This window comes from Colius striatus, chromosome 11, assembly GCF_028858725.1.
Source record: "Colius striatus isolate bColStr4 chromosome 11, bColStr4.1.hap1, whole genome shotgun sequence".
Classification (NCBI taxonomy): Eukaryota; Metazoa; Chordata; class Aves; order Coliiformes; family Coliidae; genus Colius; species Colius striatus.
The window spans coordinates 12746304-12771744 of NC_084769.1; the positions used below are offsets into that span (position 1 = coordinate 12746304).

The 25441-nt window shown below is 42.0% G+C and overlaps 1 protein-coding gene across 2 annotated transcripts in view; it reads left to right on the plus strand.

The window, feature by feature from the left end:
* SEMA5B (semaphorin 5B) overlaps positions 1-25441 on the plus strand; it is a 276815-nt gene that overhangs the window by 133786 nt on the left and 117588 nt on the right. For both annotated transcript variants that reach the window (XM_062005005.1, XM_062005004.1), the window contains exons 4-5: positions 5463-5668; positions 21899-21998. In XM_062005005.1, coding sequence (XP_061860989.1) covers positions 5515-5668; positions 21899-21998 — 254 coding nt within the window. In that variant the 5' untranslated portion in view covers positions 5463-5514. The remainder of the gene's footprint in view (positions 1-5462; positions 5669-21898; positions 21999-25441) is intronic.

Genomic DNA, 25441 nt, shown 5'->3' on the forward strand with positions numbered 1-25441 from the left:
TGTGAGGCAGGAGGTCTGAGAGTAGTCAGCATGGAGCTCAAGCTCCTGCATTGCCACAGGAGAGGGTATTATCTGCACACGCTTGTCATCCACCCTGCTGCTGAATTGCAAGGGGTTTTGAAAAGATAACCCTTGGATTATATGCATGGAAGTGTGGTTCTGTCTTCATGGGTGTTGTGAGAGCAAGTTGAGAATGAGGCTCATAGATTATGTTGTAGTGGAGGCCAGAGGAAGCCTTGAAGAGGGTGTGCACAGAAGAGCATGGTGCAACCAGAACAAGAGCTGCAGCATGCGAGCCATCATGAGGTTAGAAGTGAGCTCACCGATTCTCCAGAAGACTGTAGGGTGATTTAATTAAAGTAAAGATCTCTTCACAGATTATCTGAACAGTAAGTTGACCATTCTCATAAGTTTGCCTCACAAGTTAATAAATGAGAGAAGCATGGTACGTGGGAGGCCAGTCTAAGCATGCACATGAGATCTGACGTCTGGACTTGCAAGCACAGAGTGCCATGTTTTGGTGGTGGGACAGATCCCTCTCCTCAGCGCAGGCACAGCTGGAGGCTGAGTGTACAGATATGGCCAGGGGCAGAGAGAAAAAAGCTGTGCCTTTTCTTCAGTAGCATGGAACGCCCCATGGAGACAGTGGGATGAATTCCAGATGGTGAGGGTGGGAGGGGAGGGCAAGGAGCAGGGGATGAATAAAGGACCTTGGTTTTGTTGGCCTTAGAGTTCTCTGTTTTCTAGGGCAGAGCTGCCTGTGCCAGCCTGTCATAGCTGCATTGCTGATCTATCTCGCTTCATAATGTTTATATTTATTTCCCTTATTCTTCCAGTGCTTTTTTTGAATACTTTAATGTCCACCTCTTTCCATCGCTCTTCTTCCCTCTGGTATCCCATTCTAATAAAATCATAACTGTGCCAATCACAAAAGATCCCGAATGGAAGAATTAATGCTTTTACAGGCAGTTCCTTTTTTAGTTCCTTTTTTAAAGGCATCTCTTTTCTTTAAAATGAAAGATGAAGCATTTTCTTTTATTCTTAAACTTTACTGCCACATTTGATTAAGTCAAAATGATAGTTACAGTCAGAGGAAAGCGGGATATGAATTCCTGGTACAGCCATTTTTAAAGTGTGCTTTGTTTTAAAAGCTCTGAAGATTGATTGAAGGTATTTTTCTTTTAGACATGGAGCTTTAGTCAAAGGGGGCCTGATCTGAGTTACCCTCTGTAAATCAGGATTAGTTCCTGTGAAATCAATGGAGTTACAATGATACAATACAGGGCGAGTTGGAAAAGACTCATGCCCTGAGAATAAATAAGGGAGGGACTGTGGGTGATCCCCTGAATGCTGCTCTTGTGTGAGGGGGTGAAGCCATGAGGCAAAGCAGAATGATATGCTGTCACTATTGGGCTGCCATGAAATGGCCTGGGTGAGAAATGGGCATGTGGCAGTGGGCTTGTGCTCATATGGTGCTGTGGTTGCAAATCTCAGCTTTGGGGACACATTGAGCGTGCAGAGCTTTCGCTTTACCCCGAAGGATCAGCTCTTTGCCCATCCCCTGCCAGCGCTGCTACAGTCAGGGAGGCCCATGAGCTGAGAGACTGATTTAAGAGACAAGAGGATGGTGGTAGAAGTGGTGCTCTACAAGATATCTGTCTCTGGAGCATATTTCACTGGATCCAATGGAGCTTGAATCTGTTGACCTTTTTTTTTGGCAGAGGGCTGGGGGATTCACTGTGCAGAGTAGGAGAGGAGAGAGAGATGCCCCATCACTTAGCCTCGGGACTGTGCAGAGCCACAGAGGACAGGGCTTTGTGACAGAGAACACCAATAAATTTGGATGGATAATCTCACTGACCATTTTAATCCTTTTTCTTTTTTTTTAATATGTCTGCATTGTTGGGAGAGTGAATAGCTACAGTGGTGAAGATACATCAAGATGAGCAAAGAAAGAATTGAAGCAATATGTTCCATTTGATATTTGAGTTTAACCAGGGATTTGAGCTCTTGTCTCTCATCTGCACTGGAACCTTGACAGCTGATTCCTTGAGCTCTAAGCCATTTTGAGCAGAGAGTCTAATAAGAACTGCTCTTTTTATAGCATTTAACCATCTCTAAATGACTTAACACTAGAACAAGTACAGTAGTGCAAAACACTGCTAGCTGGGCTACACTTAGGACATTCAGTGTTCTAGCAGTCTGGATGAGGGCTGGTCCTAAGCACTGGTCCTAAATACTCCAGCCCTCACAGTGAAAATCTGCAGCTTGAGCAAAATTGGAGGCTTGAGTTTGGTCATTTCCAGTAGAATTAAAACATTTACACTTTATAACTAGCTGTTGGACTCTTGCAGGCAGTTACCAGTTTGCTCTTGGCATGCACTTGACCTGCTCTTGCACGTGGCATTGCCTCATAATCAGAGTATGCTTTTTTTAATAAAAATAAAGTTTTGTCAGCTGGGAATAGCAATTACTGAGCTAGAGTCTCTCTTAAAACATTGAGAAAAAAATGAGCAAGGCAGCCTGGGAAGGGGCAGGTTGAAGGAGTAACCTTTTGCAGTGCTATCCACTGACTGAGTGTTGTTCAGCTGGTGCTCTAGGGCCGTGACTTCTGTCGCTCTTGATCAAGCTGGCATTTACCCATTGACTGACTCCAGTAGACACCAATTCAGGGCCGCACATGACACTGATTTTGTTCAACTTCACATAACGTGAGAGCTGCACACATTCAATGAGTGCAATTGCATATAGGAGATAGTGGACATGGGAAGGGATACAAGTGTTTTATAATGTTTATTTTTTAGCTTTGGTCCTATATTACTTTCCACTTCACATCAAGTTTTAAACCATTATTTTCATGCATGCTTTGGATTTCCCTATGACAATAAAGAAAAAAAAGGTGGAACTTTACCCCAAATACTGGTTACAGCTTTCTAAGGAACACTGAAGTCTCTTGGACTGTGGTAAATTCTCCCAGGGAAAGTGGCAGAAATCCAGCTACTTGGCACATTTTACAACTAGTCCAGACAAAACACTAGTAAATGTGCTCTGCTTTGGCACAGAATCGTCTGTGGGATGTTATGAAGCTTTTCTGTATGCAACTTTTTATCATTTCATGACCCTGATGAATGTGAGACTTGAATTTACTCATCTGCTTATTGTAGACCACATAGGGCCTTAGAGGAGCGTGGAACCCTACCATGTGTCTTTGATTTAAGAAATTTTTTCACCTAACTTGAGATCATTGTTTGGATGATTAGTACATGGCTACATTGTTTCAGACTAAAAGCCTGTCTAGTTTATACTTTATTTCTAGGATTAGCCAGTAATGGCTTCACTGGGAGGAGTAGAAAGTGCATAAAGTGAGATTTCCATAGCTGTCTTTTCCAGTTTCCAGCAAGGATATCTGACAGTGAAGAAACCCTTTTACCTCTTGTGCATTTCCAACAGCAATCATCTCATATCTGAGAAAAGTTTGGCTTTATCTCTTCTAGAACTTTAAGGCGATTCAAGAATTATCCAAAATGCATCTCTCTGGGATTCATATCTCTGTGCTGTGTTTCAGTCCTGGATCTGTACTGGAAAAAAAAAGATCATTGAAACCAATGGCTAAAAATATAATCTGATGCTTCCTCATCAATAATTTCCATTACAGTGTGACTTGTACATCTACATCATCTGATATGCCACAGTAGTCAGTGGTGTACACCCTGCAATATGCTTGTGCTTAATGACTAAATGCTGTGCTGGCTTTAGCTTTGAATGATTTCACATCTCCTGCTTCTGCCAGTGCCATTTTTTAATTTAACATGATATTTGCTGTGTTTAAAAAAAACCTCAAACCCTCCTTAGTGAAACACTGTAGAACCTCCTTTGGAGAACTGGAAGGGGATTTTATACATCCCTGCATAAAATCTGCATGGATATGGGGATGGAAAAAATGTGAAATGCTGTCATCTCTCATTCACACTATTTGGGAAACCAAGTCCTACAACTAGCCCAAATCCTGAATGCCAATGCTATTTTCAGTCAATGGGATGTAGCTGCTGCTGAGGACAGGCTTAATGGATGCTCTGGCAACTCATCTTTATGCCAGTGTTTAAAATCATGGAGAAATACAGATAAGAATAAAACATAGGATCCATCTTTCAAACCACTTGTCTCTCATTGCTACTCTAAACAGTCCCTTATTGCTTTTGTGATGCTCAAAGACTTTTACAAACTCCTCAATGTTGCAACATTGGCCCCTATATTGGAGTTCACTCCATGCCATGAGCTTGTCATTATGTGTCAGTGCCTCATGTTACCAGCCACCAGCCTGGCGATTTCAGCTCACTGAAGGTGTTCTGGAGACTCTGAACAGAAATATAGAGGTATTGGGCACTGCAGGTGTTGACTGTTACACTACCTTTATGAATCACTACACCCACAGGAATTGAAAATCTCATTATGTGTGAATTTAATCAGAATCAGCTTTATCATTAGGTAAGATTTAAGGGTAGGAGTCTCCATTTGTTTGAAAACACGTGTTTGCAATAATTGAACAAAGTTACATAGCAAAAGACAATATGCACACCAATAAGATTAAATTTGGCAATGCAGATTTTCCTAAGCTGCAGCAGCATCTTGGGGAGCTTGTGGCATGGGCTAATTAATCCTCCATCCTCTGCCTCAGGCCTCATAGGCCCAGGAGAGTTTTTAGAGGTATATATTTTTCTGCTGCTATTGTTAAAAATGCTCACATAGAAAATACATGACTTTCTTCTCTCTTAGCCTGTGTTTGAGTGTTCCTTCTCTTTAGCTGTGCCTCAGCTGAAGTGAATGGGAGCTATAGCATCCCATGACAAGGCAGGCAATTGACTCACTTCTCACCATTCCCCTCCATTAAGCTCTTTTAATTTTTGTATTACCTTAATTAGCACCTTCCTGACAACACCTTTAAATTGGCTTTTCTTATTTCAAGACATTTAAAACATTGGTGGTAAAATGTATAAAACTCCCATTAGAGGAGTATTAATTGCAGATGTGTTTTTGTGATGACTGATATTGGCCCTTCCTCAGCGATCTCCTGAATGTAGCATGGCATTTAAACATGGGCATGTCATGAAACTCAAGTGCGAGGTGTCCACACTGGGGGACACATTTTCATCTGGGATATTTGAGATTTCATGTTGTCAGTGCTGTCTATTTCATACCAGCTGCTATATAAGGACATGTATCCCAAAGGTACACCAAGGTAGATATTTAAGGAGCTGTGCACTTCCCTTCTCTTTGAAGTTAGAAGCCCAAATACAGTTGTAAATTGGGTCATTTTTTTTCTAGATGCCGTTTGTGGAATATTATCCTGTGTACTTAGCACAAGTGGGGTTGGGATGAAAGGGGAACCTCTGCTCTTTTCTACTCATGTTACATATCCTGAATAAGCATTCATCTTCCTGAAAGTGGAATTATTTGTTTTTCAGGTATCCTCCCTGGGCCTACCTTGGAAGCTAGATCTGCAGCTGCCCTTCAGTCATGGTTGTTTCAAGATTAAAAGCCATTTCCCTGTCATTGCCAAGCCTTTTTCTTCTTGCTTTTCATCTCTCAGCATCACAGAATGTACCTGAATATTCTGAAGCTGAACATCAGCAATGTGTCAGGAAAGAACACCCCACAATTGCTTTTGAAGGTAAGAGCTTCTGTTCCTATTTCAAGTTCCAGTAAGATGATCCATTTTTAAGCCCTTCCTTGTGTTATTATGGATGATGGCTTAGTCTGTGCTGTTTTCCTTACACCTATGAGCCACATACTAGTGCAAATGGCCTGATGAATTATATTCCTTTTGATGCTTTAGAGTGTTTACAGTGTTTTAACTCTTTAGCAGACAACTAATTCAGGCAATTTTGGGACTACGGCTCTAATAATCTCCATTTTCAAATCTGTTTAGAGGTTCCCTGTAATCTTGTGTCACATTGAAATTGTGTTTCGGTTTCCTTTTCTATAACTAGCTTCAGTGCTGCTTATATACCTCACCTGTCTGTCTGGATCCAGACACTTAATAAGAGAAAAGTGACAGAGAATTTGAACATACTTGAAAGCAAGAGAAAGAAATTGTTTTTAAATTGCAGGGTGTGGCTGCCTTGGTTTGGTTTGGTTTGTTTTTGTTCTGTATTTATCACCTCTGCTAGTAGTTTTTCAGTATTTCATCTAAGCATTTGACTTGACAAGGTCATAAGAATGTGAAAGGGGGCCTTTATGTTGCAAAGGGCAATCCCTTGACTGTTCTTCTGCAGCATGGAATTTCTCTTGTCCTCTGTATCCCAGTAGGATTTTCTATGAGTGTACCCATGCTCCTAAATTACTGTCTGTCCAGTCTATCCACTTACCCATAAGACACTGAGGTCATTATATTGGTACCATGGTTATTTCTGAATTCACCTCAGACTGCTGCATTGAGCTCAGAGTGCCAGCATCATCAGCTGTTAAACTTCCTTGCTAAAAATGGTTTCCTCCTAAATGTTGAAATATCGATTTTGGTTCCCATTTAAGGCTTTGCAATGCATCTCCAGTTACATTCTTCGTTAAAGGCAATTAAGTACCTTGAAACATGTCTCTGGTTAGGTTCTTTGCTAAAGGCAATTTAGTTGAGGTTTTGTGACCTTTGAGATAGGGTTTCCAGGAAGAAAGTAGTCAAAGACTTCCTTGCTGACCTTTCAGGATTCTTCTGGAAAGCTTTACTCCTCTTCACAGAGGAGGAAACTCATGTCTCTTAATTTGGAAAGTGTAAAAGTTTTCTTGTCTGTTTTCCATTATCTGTGCTTTAAAGGTTTAAGTAGATTAAAGTAAATTAGCAAACTCTTCAAGCTTACATGATATGGCACTGGCTCTAACCTTTCTCCAGTGGAATGAGTAAATAAACCTTGATTTTAATTGCTAAAGAAGTCCAACCATCTGTTTCACTTGGGAGGGGTGAAAGGAGAGACCCTTGTGGTTAAAAACATGGTAAAACTCAGTTGAATGTTTAAATAAATAATACAACAATGAGGATGTTTCAGGTTCAGAAAAGAGAAAAAGCGTGTGCTCTTTCTATTAACCAGGAGCACCAATCTTTGCATTTACAGAGGATATTTTTGCAGGATCCATCACTAAGATAAATCATTCAGCAGAGGAATATTAGAGCCATGATTCCTGATACTGAGGAGCTGGTGGGCCTTTTTTGGAACTCAATATAAGTGCTTCTCTGCAGAAGTGATGGCTACATAAACACACTCATAATCAGACAGTTTGCTTTGTTTTAATCAGGCATGGATTTGTCACAGGAAAAAAATAACCTCTCCTCCCCTTTCACTTGTTCTTGTTCCCTTTACTTTAATGATAGAGGACAGAAACTGGTACTAGTTAATTAGAACTTGACAATTATACAAAAGAAATAAAGATTGAAATTGAAGACACATCAAGAAGATGACCCAGATTATCATTTGGGTCTCTTAAACCCAAGTTAGATTCAGAGTTTTTGTTTTTTCTCAGCACCTATTTCCTCGTGATTGTTCATTATACAGTTTTATCCTGTATTTTCTGCTTCAAAGCTCAGCTGGAAAATACACAGGAATAAAATGAAAGGCACCTTATTTCCACTGCACATAGTATTTAATATCTGTGGAAGAGAACTTACACCTTGCAAACCACATCTCAGTTCATAATATAATTTACCATAAAGCTGTACCCTGTTCTGATGCCAGCGAAAGTAGGCTTAAGCTGTAAGGAGAGACAAACATGGGAATCTACATTTTATGTGCTCTTTCAAATTGCTCTGAGGATGTCTCCACATAACAGTGTGGCTCATGGGCTTTCTGTGGGTCTCCAAATGTTTCACCCCATGGATCACAAGCTGCTATCCAATGGGAATGCAGAGCCAATGACTGAAAGAGTGAAAGAGCTCTGCTGATGCTCCTGCTGCCAGGGGAGAGGATTAGGTTACATCAGCAATTTTCAGTGGATGGGTGGTAATAATAAGTAAGGCCCTAAACCACTCACTCATATAGGATGCATTAATTTACTTCCAGAATGAATAGATTAACAAAATAGCTTATGTTACAGAGAGATTGAATAGCTTCTTTTCCACAACCTTGCTAGCCAGGCTTCCCATCATAAGACAAACTGAATGCTGTAACCTGTTTTGCATTCTCCTGTCTTTGCTTTTCACCTTACATGTGCTCAGACTCTCTTTTTATTGTACTTTTCCTCCAGATCATGATATTCTTAACATCCAGTTGGCTGGATAGTATCCTTGTCATGGAAGAATCCAAGTTAAACTCCTTTCTGTCTACTTTTTAACTTATTTTCTGAGAAATTATGTATTTTCTATGTCTCAGCTCTAGCTTATTTTGTCTCATCTACACTAGTCAACCATCTGTTTGAACTGATACCTGTTTGTATAGCTATGGGAGGAGGTAAGAAAGAGAAAATATTGTAGACAGCCTTCTAACTTCTCTCTGCTTTTAACTGAAGAAATGCCTCTTTCTTTAAAGAGTCTATTGTTCAAACCACCTGCCATTACTTGTGACCTAGATTAAATGGTCCAGACAAGTGAAAGGACATAAATTCTGGTCCCAAATCTGCTTTTTGTTACATGCTCAAGGTAAAGTTTGCACTGCCAGGAGAGATGTGGGCTGGATAGGGGCTGTGTGCTGTATGATTTATCCTAGCAGATGGCATAGAGATTGTGAGGGACAGATGAGGAATTAGTGATGTGAGCACTGTCCTGTGTGTTTGCATAGTACCAAACTAACACCATGGTGCCCAAGTTTCCCTTGGGCTTATAAATGATGCTCATTGTACAGTTCACCAACAATAATAATGTACCCAGTTTGGGCTTTTCATAATTAGATTGTTCTACTCTGTGCTTATAGGAAATCCAGTTAAAATTTGATTTCCCTTGTTAGATCAATAATAAAATGATCTTTTACTTCCCAGGAGACTGTTTCTGGTGTCTTATTACCTATATGGCTGTGAGTAGGTAGCTACATTAAAGATCTTACATGCTTGCTTGTTTTTCAGTGAGTAGAGAAATTAGTGAAATAAGTCAAGTATATCCTTAGTGCATCCTTTTTAATTTTTACATGCATGTACACATGAGTCCAAGTCCCACTTCACTGAACAGTATGTCGTTCTGGCACAGCTCCACTGTGGACCACTCTAGTAAGCCAAATGCTGCAGAAATTGTTTCTAGTTCTTGTCAGTTATGCTTGTCTTTCTTGTCTTTTCCATATGTATCTTTTAACCAAATATCTTTGCATTTGCAACTGGGCTGTACCCTTGCCATACTGTCCCGATTCTTAGAGTATACTTCATTGTTATACAGCTGTTTCTTGGGCATAAAGTACCTTTGCAATTCATTAAAGGCATTTGAAACTCCTTCATATATATCCCTTGGGAAAGCTGGAGACTTCTTCTACTACAGCAATACCATGTAAGATTTGTTGTTTCAAGAGCAGAGCCATGACTGATATGCATATATGTTGGTAATGGGCACAGAGTGCTTGGTTTCAGCTTGTTTACCAAGGAAGGGCTTAAAAGTTTGCAAACTCATCTGTGATGTATGAATCACTTGGTTGTTCGCACCCTAACTGGAAATGAATTGTAGACAGGTTTCCACTTGCAGTTTCTACCAATATTTATTTCTTTCTAGTTTTATTCATTAAATTGCTATGTTCAGGAAAAAGCATAGCAGGCTTCCCAGGTTTTTCTCTGTTCTGTGTCATGGGGCTTTCTCCCCTGGGTCACAGCAGTTAGTATAAGCTGTAACAGCATCTTTTGTCCCTGCTTTAATAATTGTGACCTGTCTTGATCCATAAAAACACTTCAGCTGATCCCATGCTGAAACATGGGAGAGAGGGGGACTTGGTTAAATAGCTTATACTCTAGATCTTCTCAGGACTGAAAACCTCAGCTTTGCAGGCTGTATCATCATGGCTGGTGTGAGTTCTCAGTGTGTGGCATTTGACCCATTGTCTAATTCTCGGTCTTTCCTAGATGCAGACAAGTTGCTCTACCTGTTGCCTCAGGTTTTCCAACTGAATTAGTTTGGGAGTATTTAAATCTGGGTTTTTACTTCAGACTGTCTGTAATTATTACCTCCTTCCAGATGAATGTGATTGAGGTTGCTTGGATATAGCTTGCTATATATTTTCTCAATATTTTCTTTCATTAAACAACATTTTATTGAAATGTGGCCAACTTCAAACATTGAAATCTGTAGGGAGCAGTTAAGTGTTCACTTGTTGTATTGAAAGCAAAAGCTGTTTTAACTTTGTGGGCTGAAGGATAATAGGGTATGATTTATTTCTTTTGAAGGTTCTTGATGCTTTACCAAACACCCCCACTATTGTTGAATTGGTCACTAATATATTATTCCCATTGCTAGATATTGATGGGGGGAAAAAAGCACATTAGCATCCACCAACTCCAAAGGCCAGCTAGGAAATTCTGATAAAGATTTACATTTTTCTTGAACAAGTGAGGTGTTGACAATCCAAACCATAATTTCAGTTAACGAAGGATGAAGGTTGTGAAGTAAGAGAGGCATATCTGGCTAAATATCAAAGGGAAGGCAAAACACACTATGAGAGAATTGTCTCCTAGCTCATAGCCTTGCTGTCTTTGAATCTCCATACAGGAGAGAGTCCAAACATTAACTAACAATGGAGTGTTGACTGGAAACTGGTGTCATCCCGAGGGTGCTACAGAATACTTGACCTTCAGTGTATTTCAGTATAGATATTTTTTTCATTAAGCAAGCTTTGTGGTAATTTTCTTTTTAATCTTGAAACATGGAACTGTGGCAAATGAAGGTTGTATTTTCTCCTTTAGAGTTGAGTTAGAATGTGTTTGAAAATTATGACTGATAAAGCTATAAACATACAATGGTTGGGGAAGTAATTTGCTGTCAGGCAAAACTTCTGAAAATTACACCCAACAGCTCTCAATACATTTTTGATTCCATAATAATAATTATAACAATAATTACACTAGTTCTTTGACACTTCCCCGTTAATGGTGTCCAAGGCACTTCACAAATAATTGCAAGGAGACTTGATTGAAAAAATTATTCCATGTGCTATTCCTTGGGGCCTCAAGAAGAAAAGGGGTTTTGGAAGAGTGTCCTTCATTTACAAAATGCTTTAGAAAGAGCAAATCAAGAGAGGTTCTCCTCCTCTCCTCTGCCCTCGTGAGACCACATCTGGAATATCGTGTCCAATTCTGGGCCCCTCAGCTCAAGAAGGGCAGCGAACTGCTGCTGGAAAGAGTTCAGCACAAGGCCACAAAGATGATTAAAGGAGTGGAGCACCTCCTTTATGATGGAAGACTGAGGGAGATGGGGCTCTTTAGCTTGGAGAGGAGGAGACTAGGAGTGATTTCATTAATGTTTACGAATACATAAAGGATGGGTGTCAGGGAGATGGAGCCAAGCTGTTCAAAATGATGTCCAGTGATAGGACAAGAGGCAACAGGTACAAGGAAGATTTTCTTCCCTGTGAGGGTGGGGGAGCACTGGCCCAGGCTGCCCAGATGGGTTGTAGAGTCTCCTTCTCTGGAAACACTCAAAACCCACCTGGATGAGTTCCTGTGTGACCTACTCTAGGTGGTCCTGCTCTGGCAGGGGGAGTTGGACTGGGTAATCTTTTGAGGTGTCTTCCAATCCTTAAGATTCTGTGATTCTGTGAAACATGACAACCAGGAGAGAAAAGGAATACTTTACTGTGAAGCTTTAGGAAGCAAAGTGATTTAGTAACTCTTACATATTAGAGTGAAGGAAGGTAAAGCTTTAAAGAGGTATGATAGCTCAAGTGAAAGATCAATGTCTGACCATGAGTGGTGGTGACAGAGGGAGAGCATTCTCAGCAGCAGGACTGAGGTGGACTCACGGTGTTGAGGAACAGGTACTAAGAAGGTTACCAGCATAGTATGTATGGACCAAGGCCATGAAAAACTCTTGTCAGCACCAGAGTAGTTTATATTTTCCAGAGGTACTGTTGGTATAACTGGGGCTAACAGAGCAGCTAACAGCAGCATGTGTGTGGTCCTTTTTTTGGAACAGTGGTTGGCTCTAGGACATGGAAGTGGGCTGCCTCTTTTCAGGTCCTAGCCACACCTCAGAGAAAGGAAACAGAGTGGAACCTGAGTGCTTTTCTTCTTTTTTCTGTGGTTCAGTGCAAACAATACATGCTTTACAGAGACCTCATTCCCACTTTAAACTTTACTTAGCATAGTGCCCTAACTGAGTAGGTTTGTGATCCAGTGGTATGGCAGACCTCACTTATTTAGCACATTTGCCACTGATTAATGTTATTATATCATATTCTCCTAAAACCTTACATTCAAGGATGTCATTGTGCTTTGATAAAGTTCACTTTAGTACTAACAATCCCATAAGAAATATTCTTGTTTAATCGAGCGACCCTGGAAAGCCACAAACAGTCTCAGCTTAGTCAAGCACTTAATATGTACATAACTTGAAGTCAATAGGATTGTGTACTTGAAGACAAATATATGCCTGTGTTCTGAGCTAGACCACAGTCAAAGTACACTGAAACACCAAATCTGTAAATGGAAACCCTAGCATATCATTTTGTTTCTAGAGCCTTCTGCTACTAAATGTCCACTTGGCCAGTTTGTTCCTCTAAATATGACTGAATCAATTGGGTAAGAAATCCAATACATTCCTTGGCTTAATATAGGGTTATCTGGATAGAAGTCTGTGGTCTGTAATACACAGTAGACTGGGTTAGGGGTTTTTTATGATAATTTCTAGCTTTGGGAGGTGCAAATAAAATACTGCAGAAACTCCTGTGCTTTAGCTTAAAAAGGTTTGACTTCATAGGTGATCCAACTTTTCCTTTTTATAACGTTGGATAATCCTTGGAAGTGCTTGAGCTGCAAAATTCAAATTTGTATTCTATACATGGAGATTGCTCTGTTTTACAGCTGTGATGGTTTAGCCCTGGCTGGGTGCCAGATGCCCAGCAAGTTGTTCTATCACTCCCCCTCCTCAACTGGACAGGGGAGAGAGAAATATAACAAGAGGTTTGTGAGTTGAGATAAGGACAGGGAAATCACTCAGTAATTACTGTCACGGACAAAACAGACTCAACTTGGGGAGAAAAAGGTTTGATTTTATTAACGAACAATCAAAACAGAGTAGGGAAAATGAGAAATATAATTGAATCTTAAAACATCTCCTCCATCTCTCCTCTTCCCAGGACTCTCCTGCCCACCCCTCTCAATGGTGATGGGGGATGGGGGTTGCAATCAGTTCATTACAGATGGATTTTGCTGCTGCTTCTTCTTGGGGAGGCCTCCTCACAGTTCCAACTGCTACACTGTGGGGTCCCTCCCAGAGGACACAGTCCTCCATGAACTTCTCCAGGGTGGGTTCTTGCCATGGGTTACAGTTCCTCACAAACTGCTCTGGCATGGGGCCTCCCACGGGGGCAGCTCCTCACACCCTGCCCCAACGTGGGTCACCCACCGGGAGAACAGTCCTTCAGGTACCGACTGCTCCAGCCTGAGTCCCTCACAGGGTCACAAGTCCTGACAGCAAACCTGCTCTGGCATGGGCACCTCCCCCACAGACTTCCAGGTCCTGTCAGGAACTTGCTCCAGGGTGAGTTTCCAATGGAGTCACAGCCTCCTCAGGCACCCACCCGCTCCCGCGTGGGCTCCTCCATGGGCAGTGAGTGGATCCCCCAATGGACTCCATGGACTGCAGGGGCACAGCTGCCTTACCATGATCTTCACCACAGGTCATGGGGGAATCTCTCTTCCAGTGCCTGAGCATCTCCTCCCTCTCCTTCTCCACTGACCTTGGTGTCTGCAGAGATGTTGTTCTCATATTCTCGCTCCCTGCAAATTCTTCCCCTTCTCCAATATGTTATTCACAGAGGCATTACCTCAATCCCTAATTGGCCAGGCCATGGTGAGCTGTGGGGTCCATCTTAGAACTGACCGGCATTAGCCCTGTCAGCTACAGGGGAAGCTTCTGGCAACTCTTTGTTTAAAGAAGCCACTCCTGTAGCCTCCTGCTACCAAAACCTGGCCCAGGCAAAACCACTACAACAGCACATTCTATGATTCTACGACATTAAAAAAAGAGGTTGAAGTCATTGGTGAAATGTGATCTCCAATAATCCTTTACTGTTATTAGCCAGCTTCCAATTTAAAAGTTCTGATTCTTATGAGAACAGGTCCATTTCAAAAGTCTTTCAGGATTTTACAGTCTCTGCCTCTATTCATTAGTCTAAGTGATTCATGGTGGGACCTTTGTCCACAGAAGACATGAGTCCTCAAAAGCAGGGCTAGCTAAAAAGTACAAACTGTGTGTTTAACTTGACATCTCCAGTTCAGTCTCTGGTGAGCCAACAAAGAGAGTCAACTTCTGTTTCAAATGTTCATCAAAAACAGACACATCTGCTTCTGTGGCAGATCTGGCTACCTGCAGGTGAAATTCAAGAAGAGTTTAGCCGTGCTTCCTCTGCCCTCTCCTGCATTCTCACTAGTGAAAACAGTTGTTCTGAATCTTGCACCATCTCTGCTGGGAGAAGTGGTTGGTGTAGACATATAACCATAAGGATAGTGAAAAAATTTGCCTCCAGATGTGCAGGAGGAAGATTGAGCAATGGTTGAATGATGACAAAGGAGTGGGTATTTTCCATCAGACTGCAGTGGCTGTAGGAGCCAAAATGCTTTCCTGTCTGAAAAGAGGGATTATACTGATCAGAATGTCATATGAAGCTGCAAGTGATGCATGAGCACTCACCTTATCTTTCTCAGGGAGGGAGATTGTGTGACAGCTGCAAGGCTTGTCTCAGTAAACAATGAATCATGATACTTAAACACTCTGCAACATCCTTAGGAAAGCAAGAAACGTCTGTGGGGCTGTGTATGGCACTGTTATAGCAGAGGTGGTGTGGGGCACAGGGCTGTGGCTGCAGGACACCATGCAGTGCTGTGTGGGGTAGCAGGCAAGGTTTTTGAGGAGGGATGTGGAGGAGGACAGGTGGTGCTAGGGTGGTAAAGTTCATTCTTTGGGCCCTCAGGACAAGAGGACACTATCCCATACTGGAAGTGAGCACTAGTTGTACTTCTTACCTGATGCTTTCTTTATCTGGGGTTAAATCCCTGGTCTCTTCCTGATAGATTGGTGTGTTTTGCCAGCTGCTACATATTAATACACAAAGTAAGTAAACAAGCAGTCACAATTGTACTTTTGCATAAAATAGGTTTGGAATGAGTTATTTTTTCTCCATGTTGAAACAATTTAACAACACTTGTTTAAAGAAGTGATTAAAATTTAGGAAACAAACAGTCCAGGTGCTTGGTATGCATTAGCAACAGTTAGTGCCTCCTGCACATCACATGCTTTACAGATAATTAGGCCTTCATGCACCAGGCAGTATTCCTAAACCCTTTTAATAATTGGAAGCACTGAGACACTAAATAGTTTCATGATTTGCCCAAGACAGAGGACTCCAATGTCAGTGCTATTTGGCATTTGGGACCATGCCTACATCTCCAGATGTCATTTCTTTCTTGGGATGGAAGAAGTTCAACCGGGTCAGTTCAAAGAAGAGGAGCTGTAGGCAGTGAAGGAGACACACAAAATCATCTAGATCTGACATAACTTTAATTGGTAGCATGTCAAGGGTACTATGATTATTTTGATTCCTGTGACTCTGTGAAGGTAGGATGTGAGATTTAGGGATTTGTTTTTCCTGTTAATAGTGGTGAAGAGCAGAGCTTTTCTTCTGTCTCCTCCTATTTCTTGGTATCTGAGAGATGAGACTATTCCCTTTTTCATGTTACCAAGAGAGGAAAAGTCTTATTCCTTCTTCTTCCAGTCATCTCCTATCCACATATTTGTGGACAAGCTGGAGAGGGACATCAGCAACTCTTTTTGCTTCTTGAATCACATTGAAACAGAATCACTTACTGCAAGGAGCTATCATAGTGACTCTAAGGCACTCATAGGTTAGCTCATTGTTTCTCTCACCTGAGGAGGAGTTTCACAGTTGGCCAAGATAGGAAGAATTAATTGAGTGGGCAGGAAATGAGGTAAAATATGTCTGAAAGGTAAAGACTGCTATGAAAGAAAGCAGGAGTGGGAGGGAAGGTGAATGTGGGGTCAGAAGGGTCAGAAACTATGAAAATGAGACAGCTGGAAGAACATTCAAGTTGATTTGGGTATTGATGGGAGAGGGAAGGAAACTGTTGGTTTGACTCATTTTATGGAAGGCCATGTACTCTGCCAACAACCTTCTGAGTCCTTCTGACTGTGAGTGGAGATTTAAGAAAGCAATGAAGCTAGAAATTGCAGCAGTAGGGATGAGGACCTATTTAATGTACAATTAAAGACTTCAACAGATCAGGTTAAAGAAAGAGAGAATACCAGTACCGAGGTGGAGGTGGTGATGGGAAGACAAGACAGCAGCATGATGTGTATGTGTAGGAGGACTTCTGGGATAAAGCCAGCTTGAGTTTTTCGGCCTCATGAGTAAAGTTGAGCTCTGAGTGCTGACACATTTGTTTGCTCAGCTCTGCCCGCACAGCAAAAGATCTCTCCTTCTCTGAATAAATTGGTGGAATTGTTGAGTGGTTTTGTGTTGTGGAGGCTACTTTTGAATCTCAGCACAAGGTAGCAGTGGGAGTTATTTTCCAAAGACTATGGCACTAACCTGTGGTGTGACCTACAACAGAGAGCTAAAATTTAAAATGAAGGTGATATTACAATATGATTCATTGACAGTCTAATGAAGTTGGTGCTGTAATTTGACTTGAACTTCTCTGCATTCTGGGAAATGTCCACATTTCCTGCATTTGAGAAGACAGATAGTAGCATGGACAGTCATTTGCCTTCTGGTCTTTGGCTGCAGCCTTGTTTGCTTTGTCTCTGATGGCTTCTGGTCAGTGGCCCACACAGAATGGAAACTGTAGCCTGTTTTGGCAGGCAACCGTCTTTTCATGAAAAATGCTCTGAATACTGAGGATAATTGAAGCAGAGGATGGTCTGAGATGGTAGATCTGATTTTGAAAGGCAGACATTTCATCAGGCTATACCAAGAAGATAGCCTGAGACCATATGGTATTCTACAAAGTGATTTTCATCTGTTGGCCGTGGTTGAGATCCAGCACTGAGAGTCCTCCAGTCTAGTGGCTGCTCTGAAAAGGATCTAAGTGGCTGAGTACTTACAAATTGGAGTGTCTGCCAATCTCTGTACATGGTATGCCCTGTACTAGGGCTGAAGCAACCCAAAAGTTACAAAAGTCATGGCTGTCACCTGGCCCTCCCCAGGAAGACTGAAATACTCAGACATAGTAATTAAATGTGCCATGTACTAGTAAACTGAGTTAAGAGAACTTATAAAAGACATGCTGAGGCAGTAAGGGAAGCACTCAATGTGTGGTCAAGTTAACACTGCTCGCTGTCTGAATATCCACAGAACAGGTATTTATTTATTGCCCCGAGTCTGACAGACTCATAGTGTTGTATGTATGTTGTACTTCATGGCACAAACCTTTGCTGTTGAATCAGCTTTTTTCACAGAGGCTTTATGTAATGTGTACTGTTCAGTTTGTCTTTTCTAGAAGGAGGTCCTTCTGAATCTTCTTTCATGTTCAACTTTTCTACCTTCCTCTCTTGAGGTCTTCTAATGATATTTTTGAAGCTTTTATGTGCAATCCAAGAATGGGAGCATGGTTAGATAGGAGCAGGGTCAGGCTGTATATGTGGGGGATACACTTACTGAGCACAAAGAGTCCTTGATCCTGTTTAGTTCAGTTTCTCTTAGTCCAGACCAGGAAATGCACACTGAGAATTACTCTGGAAGAGATGTTCTTGAATAACACAGTGGTTAGCTGTGCTCTGTGCACCTAGCAATGGGTTTGCAATTTCAAGGCATGGGCATTTAACCTCTCTGCTCTTGTGTGATGTGTGCTGGGCACACAAAGCTGTTACAGCCTGCTGGAGATAGGAACTACAAGCAGGCTCAAGTGAGATGAAGCAATAAATACTGTTCTTTAGATAGGGAAGTCTCAGCTCAGTGTTTACATACTTCTTTTCTCCAAAGCACACAGTGTAAGGGTGAGGTGGGGAGCAGCTGGCTTTGAGGAGATGAAGGCTCAAGTATTAGCAGGTTTACCACATCTTTAGAAGCTGATCCAAAACCCATCAAGCTCCGTGGAAGACGGCCAATGATTTGAAGAGCCTCGGGATCAGGCCCTTAAACCCAGCTCCTGCAATTTGGCACACAGTCCTCTCTGCAGTTGACTAATCCTCGTCCCAGTGCTGTACTCTTGGGAAGCCGGTGCAGAGCAGTGTGCTAGCAGGCTGTAGTGACCACCCTCCAAAATGGCAGAGGGCCTCTTTTCACCTTGTCTTATGCATGCAAAAGAGCCTAAGCACAGCTGTGTCTACAGACTTACATTTCCTGCAGACCTTTGTCTTCTTTGCAGCTGGATACCTGCACCACCTTGAGCTGCGAAGGGACTTGGAGGGCTTTAGAGGCTCTGAATCAGATGTCTGGCGATGGATGGTGTTGGGAACTATTAAACTTTTGTTCATTGGTCCTCGTGTGGAGGAAGTGAGAGCATGGATCTTTAACCCCCTGGAAATGATTAGAGATGAGAAGCACAAAGGAGGCCTTGATGAACGTTTTGCCCCTGAGCTGTGTGGTTTCCAAGCTTTCCGGCTCCTGCTGCCGACATGCAAAGCCAGGGCCTTGGTTTTTAATTTTTCATACTGTTTTTAAACAGATACTTTTGCAAATGTAAACATGCCCCAGTACTGAAGGTTTCCAGCCAAATTAAAGAGTTAGGACTGGAAAAATCAGCCTTCGGAGAAAGGTCAAATCCAAGCAAACGATGGAGTTCATTGGGTCCATATGTGTAAACTTCAGCTCATATAGGATAGACCCAGGGCAGTACTTACCTTGTAGAACTGAGCTAGTTTCAGAATGAAAGGCTGGAACAGTCCTTAGGGATGCCTGTGGTCCGAGCAGTAGATTTAAATGTATCAAATGAAAAAAGACCCATGTCCTCCTGAGTCTTGGTTGCATTTCCATTCCACTTTATCCCGTCTGTCCTAATGGGAAGAAAGAAGATTGGGAAGGAAAATGTACCGTTTGGCATTAATTCTGGCAACTCACATTTAGACATTCTTGTCTGAGACCATGCTGGGTTTAATAATCTCCAACTACATGCCTATAAAAGCTTAATTTTGCTATGAGGATGCATGCCTTGCAGCCTTTAATTTAATAAGAGGGAAGGGTTTCTTTATAAGTTGTACCACCTGCAGTAGTAATGGAAATCAAGACACTGCCTGTTATTTCTTGGGCTTGATTGACATTTTGGCCAACATGGAAAGATTCAAACCACCTACTGCCTTTATTTTTTCTTTAATTATTTTTACCTGTAATTTGTCAGAGCTTGCCATTAAAAGGAAGAACTGGTGAGTGTACCTCACTGAACCTTGGAGAGTTTACTTAGAGCAGCAGATGAAGAAAGAGTCTTCCTGCAACTGCAGTGTAATAGTGGGTTAGTTAGTAGGAGAGGCTTAGTAGGAGAGGAGGTAAAATGACAAGAGAAATTATGGCCTAAAAGCAGGATCCTTAAAAGGTATCATCACTATACAGCAATCCCGTAATCCCACCCTCGTCAGACAACAGAAATGCCAGGAGATCTGCAGCACATGTCAGCCAGCTAACCTGCCTGAAAGGTATTATTGTTGCTGGTTCTGCTGCTTGGCTCAGAAATGTCTCTGCAGCTAAAGAGCTACAGGAAAAGAAGACAGAGCCCCATTAGTTAGGAGAATGCCAGAGGTGAAACTGCGGTGCCTCCCTGGCACTAGTACATCATTAAAGGTCCCAGAGGAGTGTAGGAGGTGGAGATGTTTGAAGGTTAGACGGGCTGAGTTATTCCTTAACTCATGCCTTTTCATTGAAGAGCAGAGGAGGTACACGTGTTCTCTGTGGTTACACAGTGTGACAGGAATGCTGAGAAGGGCTGGAAGCCTCCAGCTCGTGATGACAGACTTTTTAGACTGTGAGGATGGAGGTCTCACTGTCAAAGAAGTTCTGGCAGCACCCAGTTAGGCAGGACATGGGACCAGGCCTGATGTTGTCCAGCTCCATGGTGTGAGGGGGGCTTATTAGCTGTTATGAAACATGGTGGTGTTCAGGGCATAGGCAGAAGCTCCAAGATAAGATTCTGCTTTGGAAAGACAGGCAGGACAGTGGAGCGTAGGGACTTCTACACGTGTTTTCTTAAGGTTTTCATAACTCAAGGACTTGATTAGTTTTTATCCATCTCTGGAGGGCAAAGGGACTTGAAATTGTTCATCAAATATCCCCACGTAAAATGATTTAAACCATTGCACATCTGTAATCCTGCAAAGCATGACAGGACTCCAAAAGCCTTAATGAGGTTCCTCATCAGTGTTGTCATCTTGCCCCTGTGGAAAGGGGAACAAATGCCTAAAACAAAACATTCAAACCTGACTGCCTTTGGTGAGACATCTCTATTTATTGTTGGGAATAAAAAAACACAACAACAAAGCATGTTTTTGTTTTTCAGAGCTCTTTTGAACTTACCTAAACTGCATCATTGTTGTTAGGAATCATCTGGTCATTGGCCTGTGGATTGGTATCCTGTTGGCACAAGGCCAGAAGATAGTACTTTTCATACTGAGCCTCCTGGATCTTCAACATCCAGTCCTTGAATGAGACAGGGTTGCTTGTCAACAGGTCACAGAGGGATTAGATGTGCTGATTTGGTCTCACTTGCACCTTATACCTTCAAATATTGTGTTTTCTCTATGTATTTAACAGCCAAAGTAGTTAGCAATTGGAATAAATTCTCAAGAGAAATCTTCACAGTAAAGCTGGATGACTTTAAGAAAGATACATATGAACCTATCCCCAGTTAAATGAATCTATCCCCAGATATTTTGTGCAGTAAAGGCGTAAGGTGAGAGGCTGAAATTCTGTGATACACACGAGGTCAAAGCTGGTAACTACTGAAAGCTGAGATTCTGTGAATGTCCTAGCATCATGTCTGAGACTATCCTAAAAGTAGTAATTCAGCTTTGTTTGGACAGGTGTGTGTTTTATTACACCAAGACTATCTGCCTTAGATATGTGAATTGATGTTGTGTTAATAGATTTATCTTCTGGAAGAGCGAAGCGCAGCCAAATCTATTGCTTAGCATTTAACCTGTGCAGTTTGGACAACTGCTTAGGTTGGCAGTTGATAGAGCCAGTCTCAAACTTGTGCAGTCTCTCAGCCACAAAGATGCTGTGGTGACCCCTCCCCCCCCCACCAATATAAATTAAGGGAAGATTTAAATGATAAGGATCCCAAATGTAAGGATCCCAGATGTTCAGCAGGTTAGGTAAAACCTGTCATTGGAGCAGCCAGGTCTTGAGTACAGGTCACTTCTACCCTTAGCTTGGTTTTCAGTCAGTTGACCCCATCTTCTTTTTCTGGAGGACAGCAGTTTCCCTTTGCTTAGCACAGAAGGCGAGGCTGTGGAGGTGTTATGGCAGGCAACCCAGTCTATTTACACCATTTAACCCTGGTGTTGGAGATGGTTTTAACAGAAGTAAAATCAAGCTGCTGTTGTCTCTGGAATTGATGCTGACACTCCATCTTGGATGTGAAAATAACTGCTGAGACACCCCTGAACTTATGTGCCTTTTTCTTTGCACATTCTGCAAAGAATCCGAATAAACAGCAACCCTTTAAATAGATTATTAATTAGCCTTTCCCTGACAGATAACTCGGTAGGAAATCCATTAGTGGACGTTGGGGTGAACTCACTGTTTCTAGAGCAGCTTTATTGTTTTCTGCTTTCTCATTTTCGTTGCAGATCTGAAGCCCTGGGTGTCGAATTTCACCTATCCAGGTGTGCATGACTTTTCTCAGCTTGCACTGGATGCCAACAGGAACCAGCTCATTGTGGGAGCAAGGTAAAGATAATTTTTCAATTAGTCCAGGGTTACTGCTCAAGCTCTTTCCCTTCAGGTTCTGGTTTCAGAGGAGAGTGTTTCCAGCCAGTCTCCCCCTCAAGAAGAAAGCTATAATTTATAGAGAGGGATTTAGACACCTAGGATAATTACAAAGAAGATGAAATTATTGGATTTTTTGTTTTAATGGGATCAAAATGAGTGCCTAATGAAGCAGAATGCTGCCATCTCCCTTGGTATCATGAATGCTAGAAGTTATAATAAATCTTTCTCCACCATCCTTCTGACAGCACGGAATTTGACTTGGTGATTTATTTGCCATGGCTAGACTTCACCTCTGTATCAGGTTCACCTACACACCTTTGTATGTCAAAGTGGCAATGTAAATGGTTCCTTCCTTTGTCTCTTAGAATTCACTCCACAACCTGTTTGCTTCATCTTGCTGATACAGCCATATCCTCACCTAATGCATTTTGGTGCAGCTCTGTAGTTCTGGCCCATTGTATATAATTAACATGTAGTTTTTTTCTCTTACTTTTAAACATTATTTTTATTTAGGGTGCCCTAAGAAGAGGGTGGAAATACACAAGATGAGGATAGGCAAGCTATAACAAATTTAGAGCTGCATTTTTAACAGGGAAAAGAACTATGGTTCAGTGAAATAGTATTTGTCAGGAGCAGTTGAATCATGAGCCCCAACAGCAACTATTTTTTATTGCTTAATAAACAGATAAGACAATCCAAAAAGAAAAGACTAAGCATGGTCTAACAAATCAGTTTAAGTGTAACATTTAGAATCAGATAATATTGTGATAGTAGACTCTCCCGTTAATGAAAACAGAGGAATCAGCTGCTTTCTTTCCAGGTTATTCAGCATTAGAGGACAGGGAGGTGAGGAGCAGAGCTGGAAGAACTCATCATACAAACAAGAGAAAAGAGCAAGATGTGTAGCAGAGGGAGAGATGTTTGTTTCACAGAGACAACTGAAGTGTTATTTAATATACATTTTCTGTGTGTATTTGTGCAGTAAATAATAACACTTACCTTCCTGTAGCTGTTCAAATTGCCAGAGGCCCTCCTGCTTTTCATACAGAAACATTTCCCTTCTCAAGCCGTGGCTTTACCTGTGCTGGAATCCTTAACCAGCAATTATGAATATTTATTACTTCAGAAGGGCATTGCTTTGGGGATGGCTGTGAGCAGTGCCTTCTGCCAGGCATTGCACAAACACAGGCACGTTGCTCTCAGGAATCCAGGGTTTACATCATTTGGCTGCACGGCAGGTTTTCCCCTGCACATAAGCTGCTAACGCTGACGCGCTGCTCAGAGCCCGGCAACACGTCCTGGAGGGAGTCTCTGTCTCCACAAGAGTTTGTACAAGTGTGGTTAGGTACGGGGCTACAATATCATTATAAACTGAGGAATGACAGCAAATTTGCCTTCCCCAGTGGAAGTACAATATATTGCAGTGCATTGCCTCATGAGGAAGCAGTAACAGATGCTTGTGGAATTTGATCGGAAAAGTCAGGTTTTGTGAAGCATTATCTGCCTGACTGGGAGCCTGACTGGGCTCTGCTGAGCAACTCTTGGTAGAGTTAATGGAGATGTAATTTCCCAGGGTGGGGTTTTTTTGAGTTGGATACAGGCTTGGTGTGAGGGGAAGCAGGGAAGTGCTGAGCTCTTTCCCTCTTCATCTTATTTCCACTCTGTGTGAGGTGGCAGGGAGAGGTGTGTGAATATGGGTGTGTGGACGGGGTCCTCGGGGCAGCACTGAGCTCCTGGAGCTGTGCCAGAGAAATGGGAAGGGGAAGTAAAGCCTATTCTGTTCTCTCCTTCCCTGATAAATCCACACCTTGTTCTAGACTATTTTTAGGGATGATTTTTTGAGTCATTAGTTGCTCGTGCACCATCTGCTTGAATTTGCAAATGAAACAATACCTCAAAGAGATAGGAGCTGTCTCTATCCATCTCTACAGGGTGTAATTTATGAAACCTAAATTTAAATGTTAACCATGTTTAAATGTGCTACTGTAGATCATATTAGTAGTAACGCCAGCTATTCTGGGGTTGTGGAAGGAGTTTGGGATCAGGGTGGAGTTTATAAGTACTCCCACTTCTCAGTTTCCTGGTTAACATCATTCCCTTAGATGATAGTGTTATAAATTATTTCAGACTAGTTCTTTTTGTCTCTATTTGAAAGCAGTATGACCTCACCACAGCATCTCTTTGGCTTAGTTCATCCCTTGTTTCAAAGCTTCACAGAAAATGCCTCCTAGAAGAAAAGAAGATCCTGGGGCTCACGAGGGCTTTTGGTTTCAGGAATTGGACACAGCGTGACTGAAACTGTAAGAGGTATTGAGGGCATGCCATGCAGATGGGGAGCTTGAAAAACATGAGCCTCAGATTTTTAAGCTTTATCTTTATCTGAGAGTCGTCCCTGAATGACTGGTGCTGCCTTGAGTGTGCTCCAGAGGAGTTTGATCACTCCACTGCACCAAACACCTGCCAAGTCAAAATCACAGAAACAAAAGAATTTGTTTCAGAAGCCCACCATGGTTTCTAAGCAACGTATTTACTTGTCACATCATTTGTAAAATCCAAACACTTGCAAGTAAGGATATGAATAGTTTAGAACACTGTAAATCTCACACTACCCATATTATGAGCCACATTTCATTAAGTATAAAAACACAAGTTTCAAAAATTCGTAACCTTCATTTTGACTCACAGTTTTCATGTTTTCTTTTTGTTTTAAATGTAGTGTTAGTATTTTAATGTACTGTTTTTCTTCTCTGAATGATTGTTTTGAAATATTTGCTACTTTTTTTTCAGCTCTTGAGTGCATGTGATTACTATTTGAGCTTATTTCAATGGGAGGGAAAACAATGTTCTAGACCTCATAATTACTGCGAGAAAACGTGAAAACATAATCACGGTGGTGATTTCACCTGCATGTTGGAGAAGCAGTGCTCTGCTCTCTCCCCTGTGCTGCAGGCAGGGAGCTTAATCCCTGGTGAGGACGGGATGTGTGAAAGGGGTACGTAGTGTAGCTGTAACATTCCACCTTCTCGAGGTGTCTTACTCTTTGAGAGTGTCTCATTGCTGTCTGGGTAGAGATGGGAGCCACTGAAGAAATGATGATATGAAAGACCCTGCTTGGAGTCAAGCCAAAAAGCATGCTTCACAAGAACTCCCTGGTGAGGAGAACATAAAAAGTTTAAAGGAGGGTGGTTGAGATACTGTGTGACAATCTGGCATGGCAGCAAGCTGAAGGGAAACAGCTTGGACAACAGGAGGATGGTACTGAAACAAATGGCTGCACAGAGAGTGGCTGGGAAGCCCTAAGGGAAGCATTTGACTTTTCCCAGAAGGAAGCTGTGGGAGTGTCAGCTCGGGGCAGGAGCCTGCTGAGGCTGTGGATGTGAGAGGCATGTCTATGAGGGTTG